This window comes from Elephas maximus, chromosome 3 (assembly GCF_024166365.1).
Source record: "Elephas maximus indicus isolate mEleMax1 chromosome 3, mEleMax1 primary haplotype, whole genome shotgun sequence".
NCBI lineage: Eukaryota > Metazoa > Chordata > Mammalia > Proboscidea > Elephantidae > Elephas > Elephas maximus.
Genome location: NC_064821.1, coordinates 127,091,532 through 127,114,274, shown reverse-complemented (window position 1 = coordinate 127,114,274; position 22,743 = coordinate 127,091,532). Strand labels below are relative to the sequence as shown.

The window sequence follows — 22,743 nt, the reverse complement described above, 5'->3', positions numbered from 1 at the left end:
GTGCGATCACTCCGTGTGCTTACCTTGTCATAGGCCTGCAAAGATGTGTCGACCCCAGAAGGGCTCATTTTCCCAACCCTTATGCTGGTGCCGTATCAAGGACATCAGGGCTAGATACTCTTTTGTGAGGGCTGGTGAAAAGCATTGCCTGGCACCTAGCATACAGTAGGTCATCAACAAGTAGTATTTTATAGATTGTGAAACTCGCACTAAATAGACTCAAGTGACTTGAGCTGATTTGTGCTTTTCAAAGTGTAGTTCGTGACATATTAGGAGTAGATCTGCCCCATAGGGTTGCCCAGGCTGTGAGCTTTACAGAAGCAGACTGCCACATCCTTCTCCCTCGGAGCGGCTAGTGGTTTCAAATCACCGACTTTTTGGTTAGCAGCTGAGTGTTTAACCACTGTACCACCAGGCTCTCTAGATGTCAAGGGTGATTCTAAATTATATTAGAATATTAGAATAATATAGAATATTAGAATGTAAAAAAGGATTAAAGTTAATCTTTATGATAAATTAAGGAAAGTACTGTATAGTTTTATAGACAAAGACATGAAGTTTTAATAAGTGCAAACTGAATACAAGGTTTGCTTTTCAAAAATTATTGAGATGTCTTAAAATTTGGTACATCTTAAAAATCAAAGAAAGAAGGTCTTATTAATAATAAGTTAATTTAGCAGTGATAAAGTTACAAAAAAAACTCATGGACAGAAGAGAAGCTCTAAAAACTATGCCAAGTACAATAAGGACATTTTGGGTATGAAAAAGGTCACATTTCAACTCAGGGATGAATGAATGAGTGATTATTCAATAAATGATGATGAAACGACTTGCTTATTTTTGGAGAAATAGATCCCTAACTCATGTTTCACATTGAAGTAAATTGATTGTGATTTAAAGATTTAACTGCACAAAATTTTTATGAAGTATTAAATATTACAAAGACACATTTTTCCTTTTAAAAAAGCCTAGGAATGATACTTGCTGCTTAAAACAGCCTAAAGAACACACTCCCAGTAATGAAACTGAAAAATCGTAATAAAATCTCACTCAAATATTTTATTCTTGTATAAATCTGTTTTCTTTGCCTTGATAATTATAACATTTAGCATCTTATGTAGCTGACCAATTTTTTAAATAAATTGGACCATTCAAAGTCATTGGGAACGTGAGTTTACATCTGTTTTATAATCAACAATGCAAAGTGGAAAAGTGTATCTTCAGTACTGGATTATTTATTTTCTTCATCGTTTTTTAGATCAATAACTCGGCATATGTGAGAATGTGTACGTGGAGGGGTGGTTTATGTGTGCATCATACTCACATTCTGGCTCTGCACTAGAAGAAATTCCCAGAGGGGCAAAAGAAAGATATAATTCCGTTTCTTTCCTCTGGTACCTTTCCTTTTCTTAGGTGGAGGATGGTAATGACATCAGTTCCATCGTGAAAACAATAACTCCATTACTTTTCCTGACTGACTGAACCCATTCTAGTTTCATTGTAGTTCTCCTTTATTTCTCTCCCTTCTGCTGACCTTTCTTTCACCCTTACCTCCTTACCTATGTGTTCACCTTGGTATTCACAGGAAAAATACAGATCATAGAAAGTCCATAATTAAGGAGGCTAATAATGATGATTTTTCTAAATTTATTAGAGTGCTCCATATGAATAGAGAATTGCTAGTGCTACTGAAAGCAAATGAGCCCACCAGGAGGGCTTGGTGAGAAATAGGGGGAAACAAAAAGAAGCTTTTCTTTGTTGCTCCACCTTTGACACAGAGGGCCTGTTTCACAAGGAAACACATAATGGTTATAGTCATTTTAGTGTTCAAATTTACAAAGCAATGGCAGCAATCATGTCCAAAGGGAAAATGTGTGCAAGAGTGCTCCTGTTGTTAAAGTTCCGAGGCTTTCAAGTTGTTATAATCGATTTGGTCCCCACCAATAATAGTTTCTCCTTCTAAATTATTTTTCCCCCATCTGCAGTCAATTGATTACAAAACAGAACACCAAGTCTTGTTTAGATCTAGAATGCCAATGCTATCTAAATCCAGTAAAATTCTATTTTATTGCATGTAGAAAATAAATATAATCATATTGTTTATTGCTGCAAATATGTGAATATGACTCTTGAATTTGGAGAATTAGATGCCCTCTGTCCTTGCTTTGTTCAGAAGGTGTATGACAAAGCATATACTTCATTCTCTAACAAAGGAATAACTTGACCGTTGGAGCCAGACAGTCTTGAATATAAAACTCTGTCCACTAGATTTCTTTTCCCTAAGCTAGTATGATTTAATCCATCTGAGTTATAGTTTCCTCACACGTAAAATGGATACAGCATCAATCATAGTGTTATTGTAAAGATTAAATAAAATAAAATGAGCTATCTATCTAGCAGAGTGCCTGAAAAATGTGTTTTCTCTCTCTGATTATTGGGTGTAAATCATGCTGAGCTAGTTGTTGATATAAACCCAAGATAACTAAACAAGTAACCAACCACAAACCACAGGAACAAAAGTCCCAAAACTACATTGAGAAAGGATATTTCAGACATTTGAATGCTGTTTAATATTTTAAGCTCCAGTGTGGTTTTCTGGTAAACTGGGCTGAAGCATGTGAAACTGCAAAGTATCTTTTGGTCAATTAATGCTGAGAATAGCATTAAGGAGAAAAACAGTTTAAGGAGCTTCCTTGGCCCCTTTTCTGTAGCTTCACTTCCTAAACTCAGTTCTCTGGACTTTATCACTCAGTTGGTAAAAAGAGGCAAACCTAAAGAAAAGCGTACAAAGGGAAAAAATTAAAAAAAAAAAAAAGGAAAAGGAAAACGCAAAACAACATGCAGTGCTCACAGTCAAGTTCATTTAAACTGAAATGGAAGTAGGTGTCGTCAGAAGGAGAGCGAGTTTATTCAAGTGCAAAGGAAGAGTGCAGCCCTCTTGCCCTTGCACTGGAGTCTAGTAAATGCCATGCTCTTGATTCTGGCATTCTCTAAAAGAGAAGAGTCTTAAGTTTCTCATCGTGATTAGAGTATTTATGGCTGCACTACCCATATATTCAGCTGTCGTCGACACTCTCGCCTGAATATTATAAGGGCACCTCAATCTTTTCATGCTCAAAGTGAACTCATTATTTTAGCTCTGGAATAAGTCCCCTCATTTGCTGCTTCCTGTCCTGGTAATGAATCAGTTCATCCATCAAATTCCTCTATCCAAGTCAGAATCTGAGAATCATCCTTGCTTCCTCCCTCCCCTCCCAACTCATATCCAATTAATTTATTTGACGGCACTGTTTGGTTTGTTTTTTTTTTTTTTTGGTACTCATATTTTAAAATTATTTTATTATTAAAAAAAATTTCAGACATGCAAAAGAAAACATAATAGTATAAAGATTTGCATGTATTCATCACCTAGATAATGTATTTTTCAGTTTGTGGCTAATCGAGTTAATCCTAACCACTTTTCTTTCTCTGCCTAAATCACTGATTTTTAAAAACTGAGTATTTCTGAAATATATCTCACCGCCTTTCTTGTTGACCCCAGTTTTGATTAATTCTTCTTCATATTTTACGCTTTCTACCAGGTTCTTTTTTACCAGGTCTACCTGAATCTTAGCTAGTTCTCCTTATATTGTACTGAAAAAACAGTTTTGAAATTCAAATTCAGCCATATTTATCTGCGTGCTACCTAAAATCTGTTGATGGTCATCCTTTGCCTACTGGATGTAGTCCCAAATTCTTAGCATTTGTTTTCTTAGTTTAGACCAGGCCTACTTGCCCAGATTGTTGCCCAAAAGACTTTACTCTCACACCCAGTGTTCAACAACGTAATTCTCTAAATTATGCTGCTACAGGCCTCCTGGCTTTGATAAGCAATTCTCTTGGCCTGAATGGATTCCTGGGTACCCACTCCTTTTTTTTTTTTTTGTCTATTCTCTTGCTTATACTTCCAAGCCTTGCTTAAGCATCACATTCTCTGCTAATCCTTCTCTGTGACTACTCTTCACCCTTTATCCTGAAAATGACCTAAGGTAGTGATTTCCTCCTCTGAGGTACCACTCTACCACTAAATACCTCTTTTGTTTGTTACATACACTAAATAATTTGGGTCTTTTTTTCCATGTTCTCCAGTAGACATTGATCCCTGTAAGTTACAGGGTATATGTATGCTTTTGTTCATGAAGTGCTTGATTCACTGTGTTACAAATGAGACAGTAAGATTTTTTATTTTTGCTGAAATAATGCCAAAATTTCTCCTTATTGAATGTTTTAATAAAATTTAAAAATTTATACCCAATTTAACTATATTACAATAAATATTTCAAGGGACATCATAATGCAACCAAGCATTTTATAAGTCCCAAAAAGAAGATTAAGAATAGAGGTACAGAGAGTGGGCAACACAACTGGTAAATCGATTTGAACAATGGGGATTAACACTGAGCACAAAAGAAGTAGGCTTTTACTTTCCTGTATTATATCCATCCATCCTAAGCAACTTTCTCCTTGAAGATTAATTATTATAAAGCTGGACATTGGAAAGTTTAAGGCTATTTAAGTAATTCATGTTTATATATTCCTTCACAAAGATAATTTCTTGCCTATTTCCACTGTCTTGAGGGAAGATAGGAGGTTACTTTCAGATAAGAGGTTACTTTCAGATAAGTGGTATTTCACAGAAAAAGATTTGAGTTGAACCATTAGGGAATTTGTCCATATTGGATATTAAATCCAGAAGATTGGGAGATAGTTAAAGAAATATATATATATATATATATATATATGTATGTATTTTTATTTCCAAATTCTCGATAAGGAAGCTAAGAGGTAAAAAGCTCAAAAACACACAGTAGGGAGAAACACAAAAATCAATACCAACCTTTGTTTTCTCTGCTTTTTAATGTATCACTAAGACTGTAAAAATGTATTGTGAGTTAAATAACATATTGGTATATTAATTTATTTTTAGAAACACAGGTGGTATAAAGCTGCTCATTTTCTTGGCCAATACCCCAGACCTAGTGATTCCCCTTTCTCTGTATTTTTGCATATCATTTCTGCAGTCATAGACCACCAGGGATACAACCTTCATCATTCTTTATATTGCCAATAACTGATCTGAGAGCACAATTCCTTTTAAAGTTAATATAAACTTCTCCCAGAATGCTGGGAAGATAGTCAAATTTAGAGATAAAAAATGAAAACTTTTATTTTAATAAAAACTCAATTATATGCTTCTGTGTTAACTTGCCTTTAGAATGTGAACTCTGACAGCAGGGCATGGATCTTGACTTTTTGATTAATTTTTACTTATTTCCCAGTATAGACATGTTCACATTTGGGAGCTTGGAAACTCCATAAATATTTGAGTAACTGAATGATTGAATCAAACCCAATGTGAGTGAAATATTTTGCTTTAACTTGATTTAAGTACTTGTGTTCAATTTGACGGCTACTTTCAGATAATTTTAATGAACTAGTCTAATTTCTATTATATGCATAAATAGATCTGTCAGGTTCTTGATATATATATATAGGCATAGCCATATATAGTTGTATATCTCTGCATACAGAATTCAAAAAAAAGCAAACCCGTTGCCATTGAGTCAGTTCAAATGTTAATAAAGTATTAACTCTTCAGCATTTTATATAAGGCCATTCACAATTTCTCTTTCTTTCTTGTCTTATTTTTAGCATCTTCCCTCTATTCCTCCAACCTCCGTATATACCGTTGCTTCAGGGAAGCAATGGCTGACCAAATGCTAAATCTGAAGAAAGTGTTTTAAATATATGCTTTTCACATTTTTTAAATTTTAAGTCCTTTAGGTGAGGTGTGTACTTTCTAGTATTACAAGCCACAGCACCCTGTACTTTCTGACACTGGGTAGTGTCAAAATTTTAGGTTATCTGCCTGGCCTGTACAAGCCTTTGAGGGCTCAGCCTTTGCTCTCTCCATTCTGAGTTATTTGACAAGTCCCCAAATTTTCCTCGTTCTTATGTGCCTCCAGGTCGTTGGCTTCTAGGGGAGCTCAAAACTGTTCTCCCCTCTCTTACCATTGTTCCTTCTATTTCACCAAGATTAAATCAAGTCACATGCTAGGGATTAGAACACTCAATGCGATGAGACACAGATTAGAACTCAAACCTACTAGGAGGTACCTATGGTAAAGTAGGAAGGTCTCTAGTGCCACAACATGAAAAAAGTCTTAGGTGGGAGGCCTGAACTAGCCCTTCTGTATACACTGGAGAAAATGTTCTTGCTTCTCTTGGGCTGGCTGATTTTTCTCTTAAACTCATTCTTCCAATCAATTGAAACAGAAGTGTGCCAAAGGGAGAGATGTTGGTATGTGCTCAGAGGGACAGGCACACAGGGTGCTGCTCCCTGGCCTCCTTTGTCTTCGGTTTAGGCCCGTCTTAGGCCTAGGAAAGGGGCTTTCACACAGAATCCATCTAGTTTCACCAGGAGATAGATCTAAATTTAGGGAAATCTTCTTAGTAATGAAGACCTTGCATTTGTCGAGCTTTCAACCTCATGAAGGGTGAGGCTTTAAATATTAGGGGCGCTGTTTCCAGGGATCTGTTGCAAAATAAATTACACTATGCCCACATTATGAAAAGAAGCGATATCATTGTACTGACGTTTCAGATAGCTTTTAATGGCAGAGGATAATGCTTATGAAAAATGCTAATAAACTGGTGTTGTACAAAGGCATATACAGAAGTGGGTATTCTGCATCTTAGTTATCTTTAGAATGGAGGTGCCTGAAAGGATGAATGGTCATCTTTGGGTGATGGCATCCCAAATCATCTTTGTTTTCATTCCTCCTTTTCTTCATTCTTTCCAAGAGTCAAAATGAGCAGCATTAAATTATTGGAATTTTAAAAATTGAATCATGGGGAACTAATTTTGATATTTTCCTCCCAATATTGCTATATCCTATCCATACTAATGGCATTTTGAGACCGTTAAGTTATAAACTCTTTACAAATGTTTTTATTATCATGTATGCATAAGGATGAGTGTTTTAAACTGTTTTCCAGACTTTAGAAGCTCACTTGTTCATAAAGAAGGAATCAATCTCATTAGTTTATGAAGGGCCTTATATGCTAAAGGACAGTCAGCTATTAAAGAATTTTAAGTATGGGTGCAACAGGATAACATTTCTATTTAAATAGCAAGAATAATATTTTTTTTTAATTAGAATAAGAGACATATAGTTCTTTTCCTTTATGCTAGGCACCACTCTTAAGTATTTTTTGCACATCCACTCTTTTAATCATCTTAACAGCCTTCTGAGGTAGGCACTATGTATTTTCCATTTTATAGTAATCTTCTATCACAGTGACTAGCACATAATAAACACTCAATAAATGATAGTTATTACTACTATGAACCCCTTTTATAATGCAGTATTTAAGAAAAATGAGATTGCTTTGACATTCAGACGGCCTTAGGCTTGAATCAAACTAAACCACTTGTTAGATGGGTGCCTTTTTTTTTTTTGAGCAAGGTACTTTCACTTTTTATGCTTCAGTTTTCTCATTTGTAAAATGGGAATAATGTCTGCCTCATAGGGTTTATGTGAGGATTAAAATACACATCAGCTAATGGATATGAAGTGCTTAGTGTGGTGCCTGAGTCATTGGGAGGCTTTAATAAATGGCAATAATTATTTGCGTTCTAATACTCTCAGACAGCATTGTCAGTCATGTCTTGGGAGGAAGTTAAAATTTAGGAAACTAACCAGTAGACAGAGAAGGGGTAAGAGGGAGCCAAGTGCATTATCTCCTTAGCATTTTTTAACTCCATATTATATGAAATTATACCTGAAGAATAAATAAGAGTATAATGCTGGAAAACCTCACCTTTTAAGACTCAATGAAACTTTTCTTGACCTCGTCTCCAAACCAAGTAAAATGAATGGTTCTGTCATTTCTGTGATTTGTCCTGCAGTCCTCTACCCCCACTTTGATTCACTGCTCTTCTTTGTTTACATCTTTGTTCTCCCAGATAGATGCTCAGGTTCTGGAAGGTAGAGGTGCTGCCCATCATGGACACGACAACCACAATACCGAAGCAATTTGAAAACATACATAAAAATAAAAACACATACAATACGTATCCAAACAAAAACCCATTGCTGTCAAGTCAATTCTGACTCATAGCGATTCTGTAGGACAGAGTAGAACTGCCCCATAGACTTTCCAAGGCTGTAATCTACTTTTTTTTTTTTTTTAATAATTGTGTTTTAGGTGAGAGTTTACAGAGTAAGTTAGTTTCTCATTCAACAATTAATACACAAATTGTTCTGTGACATGGGTTGTCAACCCTAGATGTGTCAACACTCTCCCCTTCTCCACCCTGGGTTCCTCCCAAGGCTGTAGTCTTTATGGAAGCAGACTGCCACATCTTTCTCCTGGGGAGCAGCTGGCGAGTTGGAACCACTGAACTTCTGGTTAGTAGCCAAGCAATTCATCACTAAGCCGCCAGGGTGGCGTATAATACATATATTTTTGTTGTTAGGTGCCCTCTAGTAGGTTCAGACTCATAGAGACCATATGCACAACAAAATGAAACACTGCGTGGTCCTGAGCCACACTCACAATTAAGCCCATTGTTGCAACCACTGTGTCAGTCCATCTCGTTGAAGGTCTTCCTCTTTTTCGCTGACCCTCCACTCCACCAAGCATGATGTCCTTCTCCAGGGACTGATCCCTCCTGATAACATGTCCAAAGTATATAATACATATAAAAACATAAAGTAAACGTTTGGCCTAGGGAAGGTAAAAAAAAAAAAAGTAGAAGCCATTAATTGATATACTAGACCCAAATGGCATTTACTGATTAAGAAAATTACAACAACTTCTAAAATGTAGGGCTATCTTCCATCGTGTGTTCCCATCAACATGTCAATTGTAAGTTTGCTGATAAAATCTAAGTTTGCTAATAAAATGATTTTTCTTTACAACTGGTAAAATTGAATGATGTTCTCCCATATTCGTATTTAGTACTGCATTATATTTTTAAACACTATATGTCATGCATTACTCTACATTATATATAAGTATGGCAGAGGCTGCTGGGTTCTCAGACTCTCTTCTCCCTTCTTCCTGGGCAAACATCTGAATTACAGCCCCAAACCTCCTAAGTAGTTTTACCAATTGCCATCTGAGTCCAATCAATTCTGAGTTATGACGACTTCATGTGTGTCAGAGTAGAACTGTAGTCTATGAGATTTTCAATGGCTGATTTTTTTGAAGTAGATTGCCAGGCCTTTCTCCTGAGGCACCGCTAAATGGACTGAAACATCCAGCCTTTCAATTAGCAGCCAACTGTTTTAACCATTTGTTTCACCAAGGGACTGCCCCTAGTAGTTATGTGGTGTGGTCATTTTAATGAATTCTGGTGAATAGGATGTTAATAAAAGTGATGTGGGCCATTTCTAGGCATGGCCCATAACCCTTCTGGATGTACTTTCATACTCTATTTCACCTAAGCACCCCACCTGAATACAGATAACGTGGAGACTCTATGGCATGGTGAAGCCATAAGATGGAGCAAAAAATGGGCACCCATATCATTGAAGAAATTTCCTATCAGTTGGTATGTAAAAGAGCAGAAAATAATTTTTATTGTGTTGAGCCATCATTTGTTTGGATATATTTTTAGCAGTTGTTTTATTTTTTTTCAACACTTTAAAGAAGTCTTTGGAAACAGATGAATTGTTTTTTTTTTTCTTCTCGTTATGGTCTTGCAACTGCCACGCTAGTGATTGGGTGGGACTGTGCATGTAAGGTAATTGTGGCCCAGTTAAAGGGATTGGTCAGTTTTGTCATCCCACTAGGTATTGCCCAATGCAATACATCCTTTGATTTCTTGACTGCAGCTTGACTGTATTCAAGTAAAATGAAACCTTTGACAGCATCAGTATTTTCTCCATTTATCATGATGTTGCTTATTAGTCCAGTTCTGAGGATTTTTGTTTTCTTTATGTTGAAGTGCAATCCACATTGAAGCCTGTAGTCTTTGATCTTCATCAGTAAGTGCTTCAAGTCCTCTTCATTTGCAGCAAGGTTGTGTCATCTGTATATTGAAGGTTGTTAATGAGTCTTCCACCAATCATGATGCCACATTCTTCTTCATATAATCCAGCTTCTTGAATTACTTGCTCAGCATAAACATTGAATAATTATGGTGAAAGGATACAGTCATGACACACACCTTGCCAGACTTTAAACCACAGAGCATCCCCTTGTTCTATTCTAATGACTGACTCTTTGTCTATGTACATGTTCCTCATGAGCACAATTAAGTGCTCTGGAATTCCCGTTCTTCGAAATGTTGTCCATAATTTGTTATGATCCACACAGTCAAATCCCTTTGCATAGTCAATAAAACACAGGTAAACATCTTTCTGGTATTCTTTGCTTCAGCCTAAATCTAGCTGACACCAGCAAAGATATCCTTTCTTCCAAGTCCTGTTTTGAATCCAGATTGAATTTCTGGCAGTTCTCTGTGGATGTACTGCTGTGATCGTTTTTTAATTATCTTCAGCACAATTTTACTTGAGTGTGATATTAGTGATATTGTTTGGTAATTTCCGCATTCTGTTGGATCACCTTTCTTTGGAATGGGTACAAATATGGATCTCTTTTAGTCTGTTGACCAGGTAGCTGTCTTCCAAATTTCTTGGCATAGACAAGTGAGCATTTCCAGGCTGTATCTGTTTGTTGAAACATCTCAATTGGTATTCCGTCAATTCCTGGATCCTTGTTTTTTGCCAGTGCCTTAGGTGCAATTTGGACTTCTTCTTTCAATACCGTTGGTTCTTGATCATATGCTACCTCCTGAAGTGGTTGAATGTCAACCAATTCTTTTTGGTACAGTGACTCTGTATATGAATTTCATCTTCTTTTGATGCTTCCTGGGCCATTCAGTATTTTGCCCATAGAATCCTTTGGTATTGCAACTAAAGGCTTGAATTTTTTTGTTAGTACTTTCAGCTTTAGAAATGCTGAGTTTGTTTTTCCCTTTTGGTTTTCTAACTCCAGGTATTTGCACAATTCAGTATAACACTTTGCCTTCTCAAGCTGCCCTTTGAAATTTTCTGTTTAGCTCTTTTACTTCATCATGCCTTCCATTCACTTTAGCTGCTCTGTGTTCAAGAGCAAGATTCAGAATCTCTTCTAACATTCATTTGGATCTTTTCTTTCTTTCCTTTTTAATGACCTGTTTCTTTCTTCATGTATGATGTCTTTGATATCATCCCACAAGTCCTTAGGTCACTAGTGTCCAATGGATCAAATCTATTCTTGAGATGGTCTCCAAATTCAGGTGGGATATACTCAAGGTCGTATTTTGGTTCTCATGGACTTGTTTCAATTTTCTTAGCTTCAACTTAAACTTGTGTATGCGCAGCTGATGGTTTGATCTTCAGTTGGTCCCTGGCCTTCTTCTAACTGATGATGCAGGGCTTTTCCATAGTCTGTTTTCACAGAAGTAGTCAATTTGTTTCCTGTGTATTCCATCTGGTGAGGTCCATGTATGTAGTCACTATGTATGTTGTGAGAACAGATATTTTCAATGAAGAAGTCGTTGGTCTTTCAAAAGTCTATCATGAGATCTCCAGAGTGGTTTCTGTCACCAAAGGCATATTTTCCAACTACAGATCCTTCTTTTTAGTTTCCAACTTTCCCATTCCAGTCACTAGTAATTATGAATGCATCTTGATTGCATATTTGATCAATTTCAGGCTGCAGAAGTTGGTAAAAATCCTCAATTTCTTCATCTTCGGCATTACTGGTCACTGTGTAAATTTGCATAATAGTCATATTAGCTGGTCTTCCTTGTAGGTGTATGGATATTATCCTATCACTGACAGCACTATACTTCAGGAAAAAAACAAAAACCTGTTGCTGTTGAGTCAATCCTAATTTATAGTGACCTTATACGACAGAGTAGAAATGACCTCTAGGATTTTCAAGGAGTGGCTGGTGGATTCGAACTGTCGACCTTTTGGTTAGCAGCTATAGTGTTTAACCACTACACCACCAGGGTTCCATATTTCAGGATAGATCTTGATTTTTTTTTTTTTTTTTTTTACTATGAATGCAACGCCATTCCTCTTGTATTTGCCATTCATGGCATAGTAGACCATATGATTGTTCAATTCAAAATGGCCAATTCCAGTCCATTTCAGTTCACTAATGCCTAGAATATCAATTTTATGCATTGCATTTCATTTTTGACTGCTTCCAGTTTTCCTAGATTCATACTTTGTGCATTCTACATTCCAATTATTAATGGATGTTTGCAGCTGTTTCTTCTCATTTTGAGTCAGACCACATCTGTAAATGAAGGTCCCAAAAGCTTTACTCCATCTATGTCATTAAGATCTATATTTAAAATATATTCTTAATGTTTAAAATAAACAGGTAGAAATAAATCCTTTGTTAAAAATAGAATGCAAACAAAGTTTAAATTTTCCTTCTGAAATCACTACCTAGATACCTGCAGGGAAATGAATTGCTTTTCTGTGGCCCTTCTTGCTATGGTCTTATAACTGCCACACTAGTGATAGGGTGGGACTGTGCATGTAAGGTAATTATGGCCCACTAAAGGGATTGGTCGGTTTTGTCATCCCACTAGGTTTAAAAGAGAGCCAATTGCAGAGCAGATTGAGGATTCCATCACCATCAAGGTAGGAGAGCCAAGAGCAGAGTGTGTCTTTTGGACCCAGGATCCCTGCACTGAGAAGCCCCTGGAATCAGGAGACTGAGAGAGAGAGAGAAAGAGCTATAACACATAATAAGGCAAGGAGCAGTGGCAGAGAGATGGCAACAGGAGAGAATGGCAGAAGATGGTTTGGTGTGCTTCCTAGCCCACGGAGGGAGAAAGCTGGGTACCTTTGAGCAGGAGGCTTGCTGGCAGAGTACAGTGCCTCTTGGCACTGATTGGTACAGCTAAAAGAGCTTTGTGACACTTGCCTGAGCAGGGAAGAAGCCCAGGGCCCAGGAGAGGCCTGCCTATGAGCATGGCTGGGAAAAGACTGTTCTGATGGGAGGACTGTATCCTGAGCATTTCTCAACCTGAATTGTAGCGTGTTACTTCCATAATAAAATCCATAATCGGGAATGTTGTTTGTGAGTTCTGTGTAGCCATTGCAATGAATTATTGAACTCAGCACAGAAGTAGAGAATGCCATGGAGGGACGGTTGGTGTCAGAATTGGTAAAGATGGTAAAGATGGAGGAGAGAGGAGGCATGTCTGACCTCCATCTCATACGAATCAGCCTTCAGCTGTTGATCTTGATTATCCTTCCCCTTTGTGAAGTTGGAGGAGGTCAGCATTGCCCCCACACCATTTTTACAATATCCTTCATTTTCCCAGAATACACCCATAATTCATTAGATATTTCTGTTCAAACGATACTCAGAGAGGCAGCAGAACACAGCAGTTAAAAGAACAGACTTTGGAGTCAAACTACCTCGGTTTGCATCTTGGTTTTAGAACTAAACAGCTGTGTGATGTAGGGCAAGGTACTTTACTTTTCTATGGCTTGTTTTCCTCATCAATTAAATGAGAATAACAATGTTACCTACCTCATAGAACTGATGTAAGGATTACATGAATTAATTTTTATAAAGGAGTCAGAGACATCTCCAACTCTTAGTTTTCATTATATGTGTTCAATAGCCTGTGTACAAATTGAATATTATATACCTCACCCTTTTAAAAAGAGAAAATAAACTCAGTTTTTTTTTTTCCATCTTGTCTTAGTTTTACACCAACTTATTCCTGTAAGATTTTTCTCTGTACTTCCTCAATTAGGCTTTTCTTTACCTTTAAAAGTGTCTCAGATCCCGACTCCCCCCCGCCCCGCGCCGGGTTCCCTCAGCCCAGCCCGGTCCAGCCCGGTCCCCAGGAGGATGAAGTTCGTGTATAAAGAGGAGCATCCGTTCGAAAAGCGCCGCTCTGAGGGCGAGAAGATCCGAAAGAAATACCCGGACCGGGGCCCGGTGATAGTAGAGAAGGCCCCCAAAGCTCGGATAGGAGATCTGGACAAAAAGAAATACTTGGTGCCTTCTGACCTCACAGTTGGTCAGTTCTACTTCTTGATCCGGAAGCGAATTCATCTCCGAACTGAAGATGCCTTGTTTTTCTTTGTCAACAATGTCATTCCACCCACCAGTGCCACAATGGGTCAGCTATACCAGGAACAGCACAAAGAAAACTTCTTTCTATACATTGCCTACAGTAATGAAAGTGTCTACCATCTGTGAAGCTGCTGCCCCTGAGGTGGGGGGGGGTCCCATTCTACAAAGAGAAAGGTAGCCCCCCCTTTCTTGACCTACTCCTCTTTCTTCAGGCTCAAACAACACTTGAGGCTTTCTCCAACCCCTCCTAGCAGGAGGGGTAATAGTGGAAATGGCCCCTAGTACCTCTCCTTTCTCTTTTTCTCTTCACCTTTCTCTGTTCCCTTTCCCATTCTGCTTCAGTCTTCTTGGTTGTCAGTTTCACATCCAGTGATTGGTTTGGTTTCTGTTCCCTTTCTAACCACCCAAGGGGCTCAGAGCCCCAACGATCCCTTTCACTGCCTTCTATTTTGGGGGTAGATGAAAGGGACTGCAATTGTGGGGGGAAAGGTAGGAGGCATATCAATAAAGAGGAAACCACCAAGCTGAAAAAAAAAAAAAAAATGTCTCAATCATTTTATGCCTGTGCCATTGCCCAACTTCTTACCTTCCTTTAGTAGATGGCCTTCCTTGTCTCCATATAACTACACTTAGCTATCTCAGTCCCTGGAGAAGGACATCATACTTGGTAAAATAGGGTCAACAAAAAAGAGGAAGACCCTCAACAAGATGGATTGACACAGTGGCTGCAACAATGGGCTTAAGTATAACAACTGTTGTGGACATAGCACAGGACCCGGCAGTGTTTAGTTCTGTTGTATGTAGGGTCACTATGAGTCTGCACCAACTCGATGGTACCTAACAATAACATTCTTGTAAGATTTTTCTCTGTACTTCCCCAATTAGGCTTTTCTTTACCTTCAAAAATGTCTCAATCAGGACAATATACTCAATACGGGGAAGGTCAGTTCAACTGGACTGGACCAAAAGCAAAGAAGTTTCCGGGATAAACTGAATGCTTCGAGGGTCAGGGGAGCAAGGGCGGGGGTTTGGGAACTATGGTTTAAGGGCACTTCTAAGTCAATTGCCAAAATAAATTCTATTATGAAAACATTCTGCATCCCACTTTGAAGTGTGGCATCTGGGGTCTTAAATGCTAACAAGCAGCCATCTAAGATGCATCAATTGGTCTCAACCCACCTGGATCAAAGGAGAATGAAGAACACCAAGGTCACACGATAACTATGAGCCCAAGAGACAGAAAGAGCCACATGAACTAGAGACTTACATCCTCCTGAGACCAGAAGAAGTAGATGGTGCCCGGCCACAACCGATGACTGCCCTGACAGGGAGCACAACAGAGAACCCCTGAGGGAGCAGGACATCAGTGGGAGGCAGACCCCAAGTTCTCATAAAAAGACCAGACTTACTGGTCTGACTGAGACTAGAAGAATCCCAGCGGTCATCGCCCCCAAACCTTCTGTTGGCCCAGGACAGGAACCATTCCCGAAGACAACTCATCAGACATGTAAGGGACTGAACAATGGGTTGGAGAGAGATGCTGATGAAGAGTGAGCTACTTGTATCAGGTGGACACTTGAGACTGTGTTGGCATCTCCTGTCTGGAGGGGACACGGGAGGGTAGAGGGGGTTAGAAACTGGCAAAACAGTCACGAAAGAAGAGACTGGAAGGAGGGAGCGGGCTGACTCATTGGGGGAGAGTAAATGGGAGTATGTAGTAAGGTGTATATAAGCTTATATGTAACAGACTGACTTGATTTGTAAACTTTCACTTAAAGCACAATAACAATTATTTTTTAAAAAAAGGTCTCAATCACTTTATCCCTGCACCTTTGCCCAACTTTTTGTCTTCCTTTAGTGAACGGTCTACCTTGTCTCCATCTAACTACTTACCCATCCTACTTTGGCCAATTTGGATCTAAGATCACCTGAAAATATTTTCCTTCTTCTCCAGCCCATCATAATCACCTCGGAGAAGAACATATTTTCTATTCCATTTATTTCTATTCCATTTACAGACAATATAAACCTACTTTCTGATGTTTTAAAGTGTTGAGGTACCTATATCTTTTCTCATAAATTGTAGGAATGTGAAGGTAAGCACTGTAACTTTTTTTTTTGTATTTTGTAATCTTTTGTGACACAATATAATGCATATAAAAAAAAAATAATGCATATAGTTGTAAATAAATGCATTAAGGAATAAATGAAGGGTTTGCAGAACAAGTAGTACAAAATTCTTCTAGGGAGCAAATGATGAAAATTAATGGTACGTGATAAGAGCATGTCATATGTGTAATGTCTGATTTTTCATTTTTAACTTATGATATATTTTTGACTGATGATAAAGAATATTACAAATTCAAAAAAAATTTTTTTAACTGTTACTGTAATTAAATTAAACATAAAATTTTGGAAAATATCCCAACATAGACACCTTAAGTATATTTAGTGCTTTTGAAGAGATTCTATATTTATTTGCAATGACAAAGTTTGATATTATCAGCAAGAATAAAACAAGTGTGTAATGTGGATTCTTTAGCATTGTTAAGTTTTCTTAGAAATAAACATCACATTACTTTAAATTACACAGCTATCAAAATTTCCAGATACTTGTGGAACATACTAAGAATTCATGCCAATTGTAGCGTTTTTAAAATGTTTTAACTTGATATATCCACAGATGATAATGAGTGTGAAAATTCGACCCAGCCCTGCGGTGAAAATGCTAATTGTACTAACACAGAAGGGAGTTATTACTGTATGTGTGCACCTGGTTACAGATCCAGCAGCAAACAGGACAGGTTTATAACTAATGATGGAACGAACTGCGTAGGTAAGTTCAATTTTCTAACTTAAAATATGTGCCTGTCTATCAATGTATATTTTCGCCAGAAAAATATATGATATTGGGGCCAGGTTCTGCCAGTTTCTTACTGTACCCTAGTTGTTAATCACGTTCAGAAACTGCATGAATTCCTTCACTTCTGTGTTATGCACAGTTGCAATGGGATAGCCGATGATGTAAGAAAAAGAATTTTTTTTTGAGAAAATAAAGCAGTTTAAATATATATACATATATTAGAGAGCTATGAGGTCTAATATGGTGTTAAATACAATAAATGTTAAAACTTTAAAATAATGTATTAACACAGAAAATTACTCTTTGTATCAGAAGGTGTTAATGCTTTTACAAACACGTACTCTGAGATGAGCCCTATATTTTTTCAGAATGTGTTCAGAAAGTCATTATCCATGAAAAGATTATCCTAGCGCTTTTGCTCCTACCTAGCTGAAAGTTAGTCACACCTAAGATCTGCATTAACTTTTTCCCAAAACCAGACTCCTATTGAGAAAATAAAATGACTTCTGCAGTGATAGTAATTCCGGTTCAGTCTCTAAGTAAGTCAAACATTTTTCTGAATCTGAAGAGAGTGTCTAGAAGATTTAGCAAATGTCTGTTTCTTCTAATTTGGTCATGCATATGACTTATCAAATCCTATAGAATTTGGATTGTAGCCTGAGGAAAAAAGATGGTTTAAAAACTTCAACTACTGAAAAGTTTTCAGAGGCAAATTCTTTGGAAGCCAAGACTTTAACTTGGAAAATAAATCTTCCTAATCAAGGTTTTAAAAAATTGCCAGATTCATAATCAGTATAACTAATTATGGTTAAATGTAATCTACAGAATTAATACGTGTACTGAGGTCCTGAGAATTTAGTCACATAACCAGGGGCAGAGATGAGACTAAAACTCAGGACTCAATGTGCAACATACACAAGAATAATGCATTGCCACTGGCTTAGATGGATAGATAAAGGAGATATATTCAAGTAAATTTAGATCACCATATAGCCTTTGATTAGTTCCCTAGTGAGATTCTAATTGGTAAACTACAGGGAAGTCTTGCCATATTATTATTAACACATGATAAGTTAGGAGTTAATGTTCAAAAAAAATTAATCAGTTCAATGTCAATATCAAACAAATCATTCAGTCTCATATACCTATGAATCATAATACTTTTGCTGCCAAATAGGAAGATTTTATTCTCATTTTCTAGCTGAAAGAACTTAATAGCTACTCCAGGTTCTCTCATTCAGGATAATGGTGGGACTAGAATCACAGTCTTGCATCTATAAAGGCATTGTTCTTCCCACAGTAGATTTAAATGGATGACAAAATTAAATCTCACATATTAACCTGAATCAAGCTATGTAAGGATATAAATATATAAAATACTAGAAAATATTGATATCCCTTTGAGCCATAATTTTATCATTAGTATTTGTAGCAAATTATTTGTTGAACTATAACATTAAGATATGTGCAGGAAATAAGAATGTGAAATTTTACTCAGAAAACGTATAACCAAAAAACCAAACCCATTGTTCTCAAGTTGATTCTGACTCATAAAGACCCTATAGGACAGAGTAGAACTCCCCTCATAGAATTTCCAAGGCTGCAGTCTTTATGGAGATAGAAAAGGAGAGAGAGGGAGAGAAAGAATGGCCCCCTACTTCGGAAAAAATTAGCCAGTGAAAACCTTATAAATAGCAGGGGAACATTGTCTGATATAGTGCCAAAGATGAGCCCCTTGGGTTGGAAGGCACTCAAAAGACTACTGGGGAATGCTGTCTCCTCAAAATAGAGTCAACCTTAATGACCTAGGCGGAGTAAAGTTTTCTGGACATTCATTTGCTGATGTAGGACGATTCAAAATGAGAAGAAACAGCTGCAAACATCCATTAATAATTGGAATGTGGAATGTACAATGTATCAATCCAGGAAAATTGGAAGTTGTCAAAAATGAAATTAAACAAATAAATATTGATATCCTAGCATTAGTGAGCTGAAATGGACTGAATTGGCCATTTTGAATTAGACAATCATATAGTGTACTGAGGGAAATGACAAATTGAAGAGCAATGGCGTCTTCTCAAGATTCGTCCTGAAGTACAGTGCTGTCAATGATAGGATAATATCCATACACCTATAAGGAAGATCAGTTAATATAACTATTATTCAAATTTATGCACCAACAACTACAGCCAAAGATGAAGAAATTGAATATTTTTAGCAATGTCTGCAGTCTGAAATTGATCAAATATGCAATCAAAATGCATTAGTAATTACCAGTGACTAAGAAAAGTTGGAAAAGAAGTCAAAGGATCAATAGTTAGAAAATATGACCTTGGTGATAGAAATGATGCCAGAGATCACGATAGAATTTTGCAAGACCAGCGACTTCTTCATTGGAAATACATTTGTAAACAACATAAATGGTAACTATGCACGTGGCACTCACCAGATGGAATACATAGGAGTAAAATCAACTACATCTATGGAAGAGACGATGGAGAAGCTCCATGTCTACAAAATAGACCATAAATTGCTCATATGCAAGTTTAAGTTGAAGCTGAAGAAAATCAAAAGAAGTTCACGAAAGCCAAAATATGACCTTGAGTATGTTGTTGTTGTTAGGTGCCCTCCAGTTGGTACAGACTCATAGTGACCCTATGTAAAACAGAATGAAACACTGCCTGGTCCTCTACAATCCTCACAATCATTGCTATGCTTGAGCCCATTGTTGCAGCCACTGTGTCAATCCATCTCCTTGAGGGTCTTCCTCTTTTTTGCTGACCTTCTACTTAATGAAGCATGCTGTCCTTCTCCAGGTAATGATCCCTCCCGATAACATGTCCAAAATATATGAGGCGTAGTCCTGCCATCTTTGTTTCTAAGGAATACTCTGGTTGCACTTCTTATAAGACAGATTTGTTTGTTCTGTTGGCAGGCCATAATATAATCAGTATTCTTCTCCAACACCACAATTCAAAGGCGTCAATTCTTCTTCGGGCTTCCTTATTCATTGTCCAGTTTTCACATGCATATGAGGTGATTGAAAACACTATGTCTTGGGTCAGGCACACCTTAGTCCTCAAGGTGACATCTTTGCTTTTTAACACTTTAAAGAGATCTCTGCTGCCGAATTGCCCAATGGAATGTGTCTTGATTTCTTGACTGCTGCTTCCATAGGTGTTGATTGTGAATCCAAATAAAATGAAACCCTTGAAAACCTCAATCTTCTCTCTGTTTATCATGATGTTGCCTATTGGTCCAGTTGTGAGGATTTGTTTTCTTTATGTTGAGGTATAATCTGTACTGGAGGCTGTGGTCTTTGATCTTCATCAGTAAGCACTTCAATTTGTCTTCACTTTCAGCAAGCAAAGTTGTGTCATCTGCGTAATGCAGGTTGTTAATGAGTCTTCTTCAATCCTGATGCCTCCTTCTTCCTCATACAGCCCAGCTTCTCAGATTATTTGCCCAGCATACAAATTGAATAGGTATGCTGAAAAGATATAACTCTGAGGCGCACCTTTCCTGACTTTAAACTATGCAGTCTCTCCTTGTTCTGTTCGAATTACTGCCCTTGATCTAGGTACAGATTCCTCATTAGAACAATTAAGTGTTCCGGAATTCCTATTCTCTGCAATAAAAATGTTATCCATAATTTGTTATGATCCACACAGTCAAATCCCTTAGCATAGCCAACGAAACACAGGTAAACATCTTTCTGGTATTCTCCGCTTTCAACCAGGATCCACCTGACATCAGCACTGATATCCTTCATTCCATAACCTCTTCTGAATCTGGCTTGAATTTCTGGCAGTTCCCTGTTGATATACCCCTGCAGCCACTTTTGAATGATCTTCGGCAAAATTTTGCCTGCGTGTAACATTAATGAAACTGTTTGATAATTTCCACGTTCAGTTAGATCACCTTTCTTCAGAATAGGCATAAATATGGATCTCTTCCAGTCGGTTGGCCAGGTAACTGTCTTCCAAATTTCTTGGCATAGACCAGTGAGTACTTCCAGCTTTGCATCCATTTGTTGAAACATCTCATTTGGTATTATACCAATTCCCAGATCTTTGTTTTTTGCCAATGCCTTCAGTGCACCTTGGACTTCTTCCTTCAGTACCATTGGTTCCTGATCATATGTTACCTCCTGAAATGGCTGATCATAGACCTATTCTTTTTGGTGTAGTGATTCTGCGTATTCTCCATCTTCTTATATGCTTCCTGTGTCGTTTAATATTTTCCCAGTGGAATCCTTCAATATTGCAACTCGAGGCTTGAATTTTTGTTCAGTTCTTTCAGCTTGAGAAATGCTGAGCATGTTCTTCCCTTTTGGTTTTCTATCTCCAGGACTTTGCACATGTCATCATAATACTTTAATTTGTCTTTTCATGCCATCTTTTGAAATCTTCTGTTCAGCTCTTTTACTTCATCATTTTTTCCTTTTGCTTTAGCTACTCAATGTTCAAAAGCAAGTTTCAGAGTCTCTTCTGACATCCATTTAGGTCTTCTCATTCTTCCCTGTCTTTTTAAAACACCTTTCACTTTCTCCAGGTATGATGTCCTTGAGGTCATTCCACAGTTCATCTGGTCTTTGGTCATTAGTGTTCAGTGCATCAAATCTATTCTTGAGATGGTCTCTAAATTCAGGTGGAATATACTCAAGATTGTGCTTTGGCTCTCTTGAGCTTGTTCTAATTTTCTTCAGTTTCAACTTGAACGTGCATATGAGTAACTGATGGTCTGATCTGCGGTCAGCCCCTGGCCTTCTTCTGACTGATGATATTGAATAATAGGTGTATTAACTGGTCTTCCTTGTAGGCGTATGGATATTATCACTGACAGCATTGTACTTCAGAATAGATCTTGGGATGTTCTTTTGAATGATGAATGCAATGCCATTCCTTCATGTTGTCGTTCCCGGCATATTAGACCATGTGATTGTCTGATTCAAAATAACCAATGCTGGTCTATTTCAGCTCCTTAATGCTTAGACATCGATCTTTATGCATTCCATTTCATGTTTGACAATTTCCAATTTTCCTAGGTTCGTGCTTCATACATTCCAGGTTCCAATTATTACTGGATGTTTGCAGCTGTTTCTTCTCATTTTGAGTCATGCCACATCAGTATATGAAGGTGCCAAAAGCTTTACTCCAACCAGGTTATTAACATCGACTCTACTTTGAGGATGCAGTTCTTCCCCAGTCATATTTTGAGTGCCTTCCAACCTGAGGGGCTCATCTTCTGGCACTATATCAGACAATGTTCCCCTACTATTCATAAGGTTTTCACTGTTTAATTCTTTTCAGAAGTAGATAGCCAGGTCTTTCTTCCTAATCTGTCTTAGTCTGGAAGCTCAGTTGAAACCTGCCCACCATGGTGACCCTGCTGGCATTTGAATACTGGTGGAATAGCTTCTAGCATCAAAGCCCCCATAGTAAGAGAAGCTGACAGACACATGGAGGGTACGCTTTGAATATATCGCACCTGAATTTGGAGATCATCTCAAGAATAGATTTGACGCATTGAACACTAATGACCGTAGGGCAGACTTGTGGAATGACATCAAGTATTCCAGAGGAAGAAAGCAAGACATCATTAAAAAGACAGAAAATAAAGAAAAGATCAAAACTTATGTCAGAAGCAACTCTGAAACTAGCTCTTGAACATGGAGTAGCTAAAGCAAATGGAAGAAACGATGAAGTAAAAGAGCTAAACAGAAG

At 37.6% G+C, this 22,743-nt stretch overlaps 2 protein-coding genes across 2 annotated transcripts in view; both read left to right on the top strand.

The window, feature by feature from the left end:
• ADGRL4 (adhesion G protein-coupled receptor L4) overlaps positions 1-22,743 on the top strand; it is a 131,519-nt gene that overhangs the window by 44,427 nt on the left and 64,349 nt on the right. Inside the window, exon 3 of the mRNA XM_049879595.1 lies at positions 16,838-16,990. Within this exon, the coding sequence (XP_049735552.1) occupies positions 16,838-16,990 (153 nt within the window). The remainder of the gene's footprint in view (positions 1-16,837; positions 16,991-22,743) is intronic.
• Positions 13,850-15,154, top strand: LOC126073213 (gamma-aminobutyric acid receptor-associated protein-like). Its single transcript, XM_049879597.1, has one exon. The coding sequence runs from the start codon at positions 13,927-13,929 to the stop codon at positions 14,278-14,280; it is 354 nt and encodes a 117-aa protein (XP_049735554.1). The 5' UTR covers positions 13,850-13,926; the 3' UTR covers positions 14,281-15,154.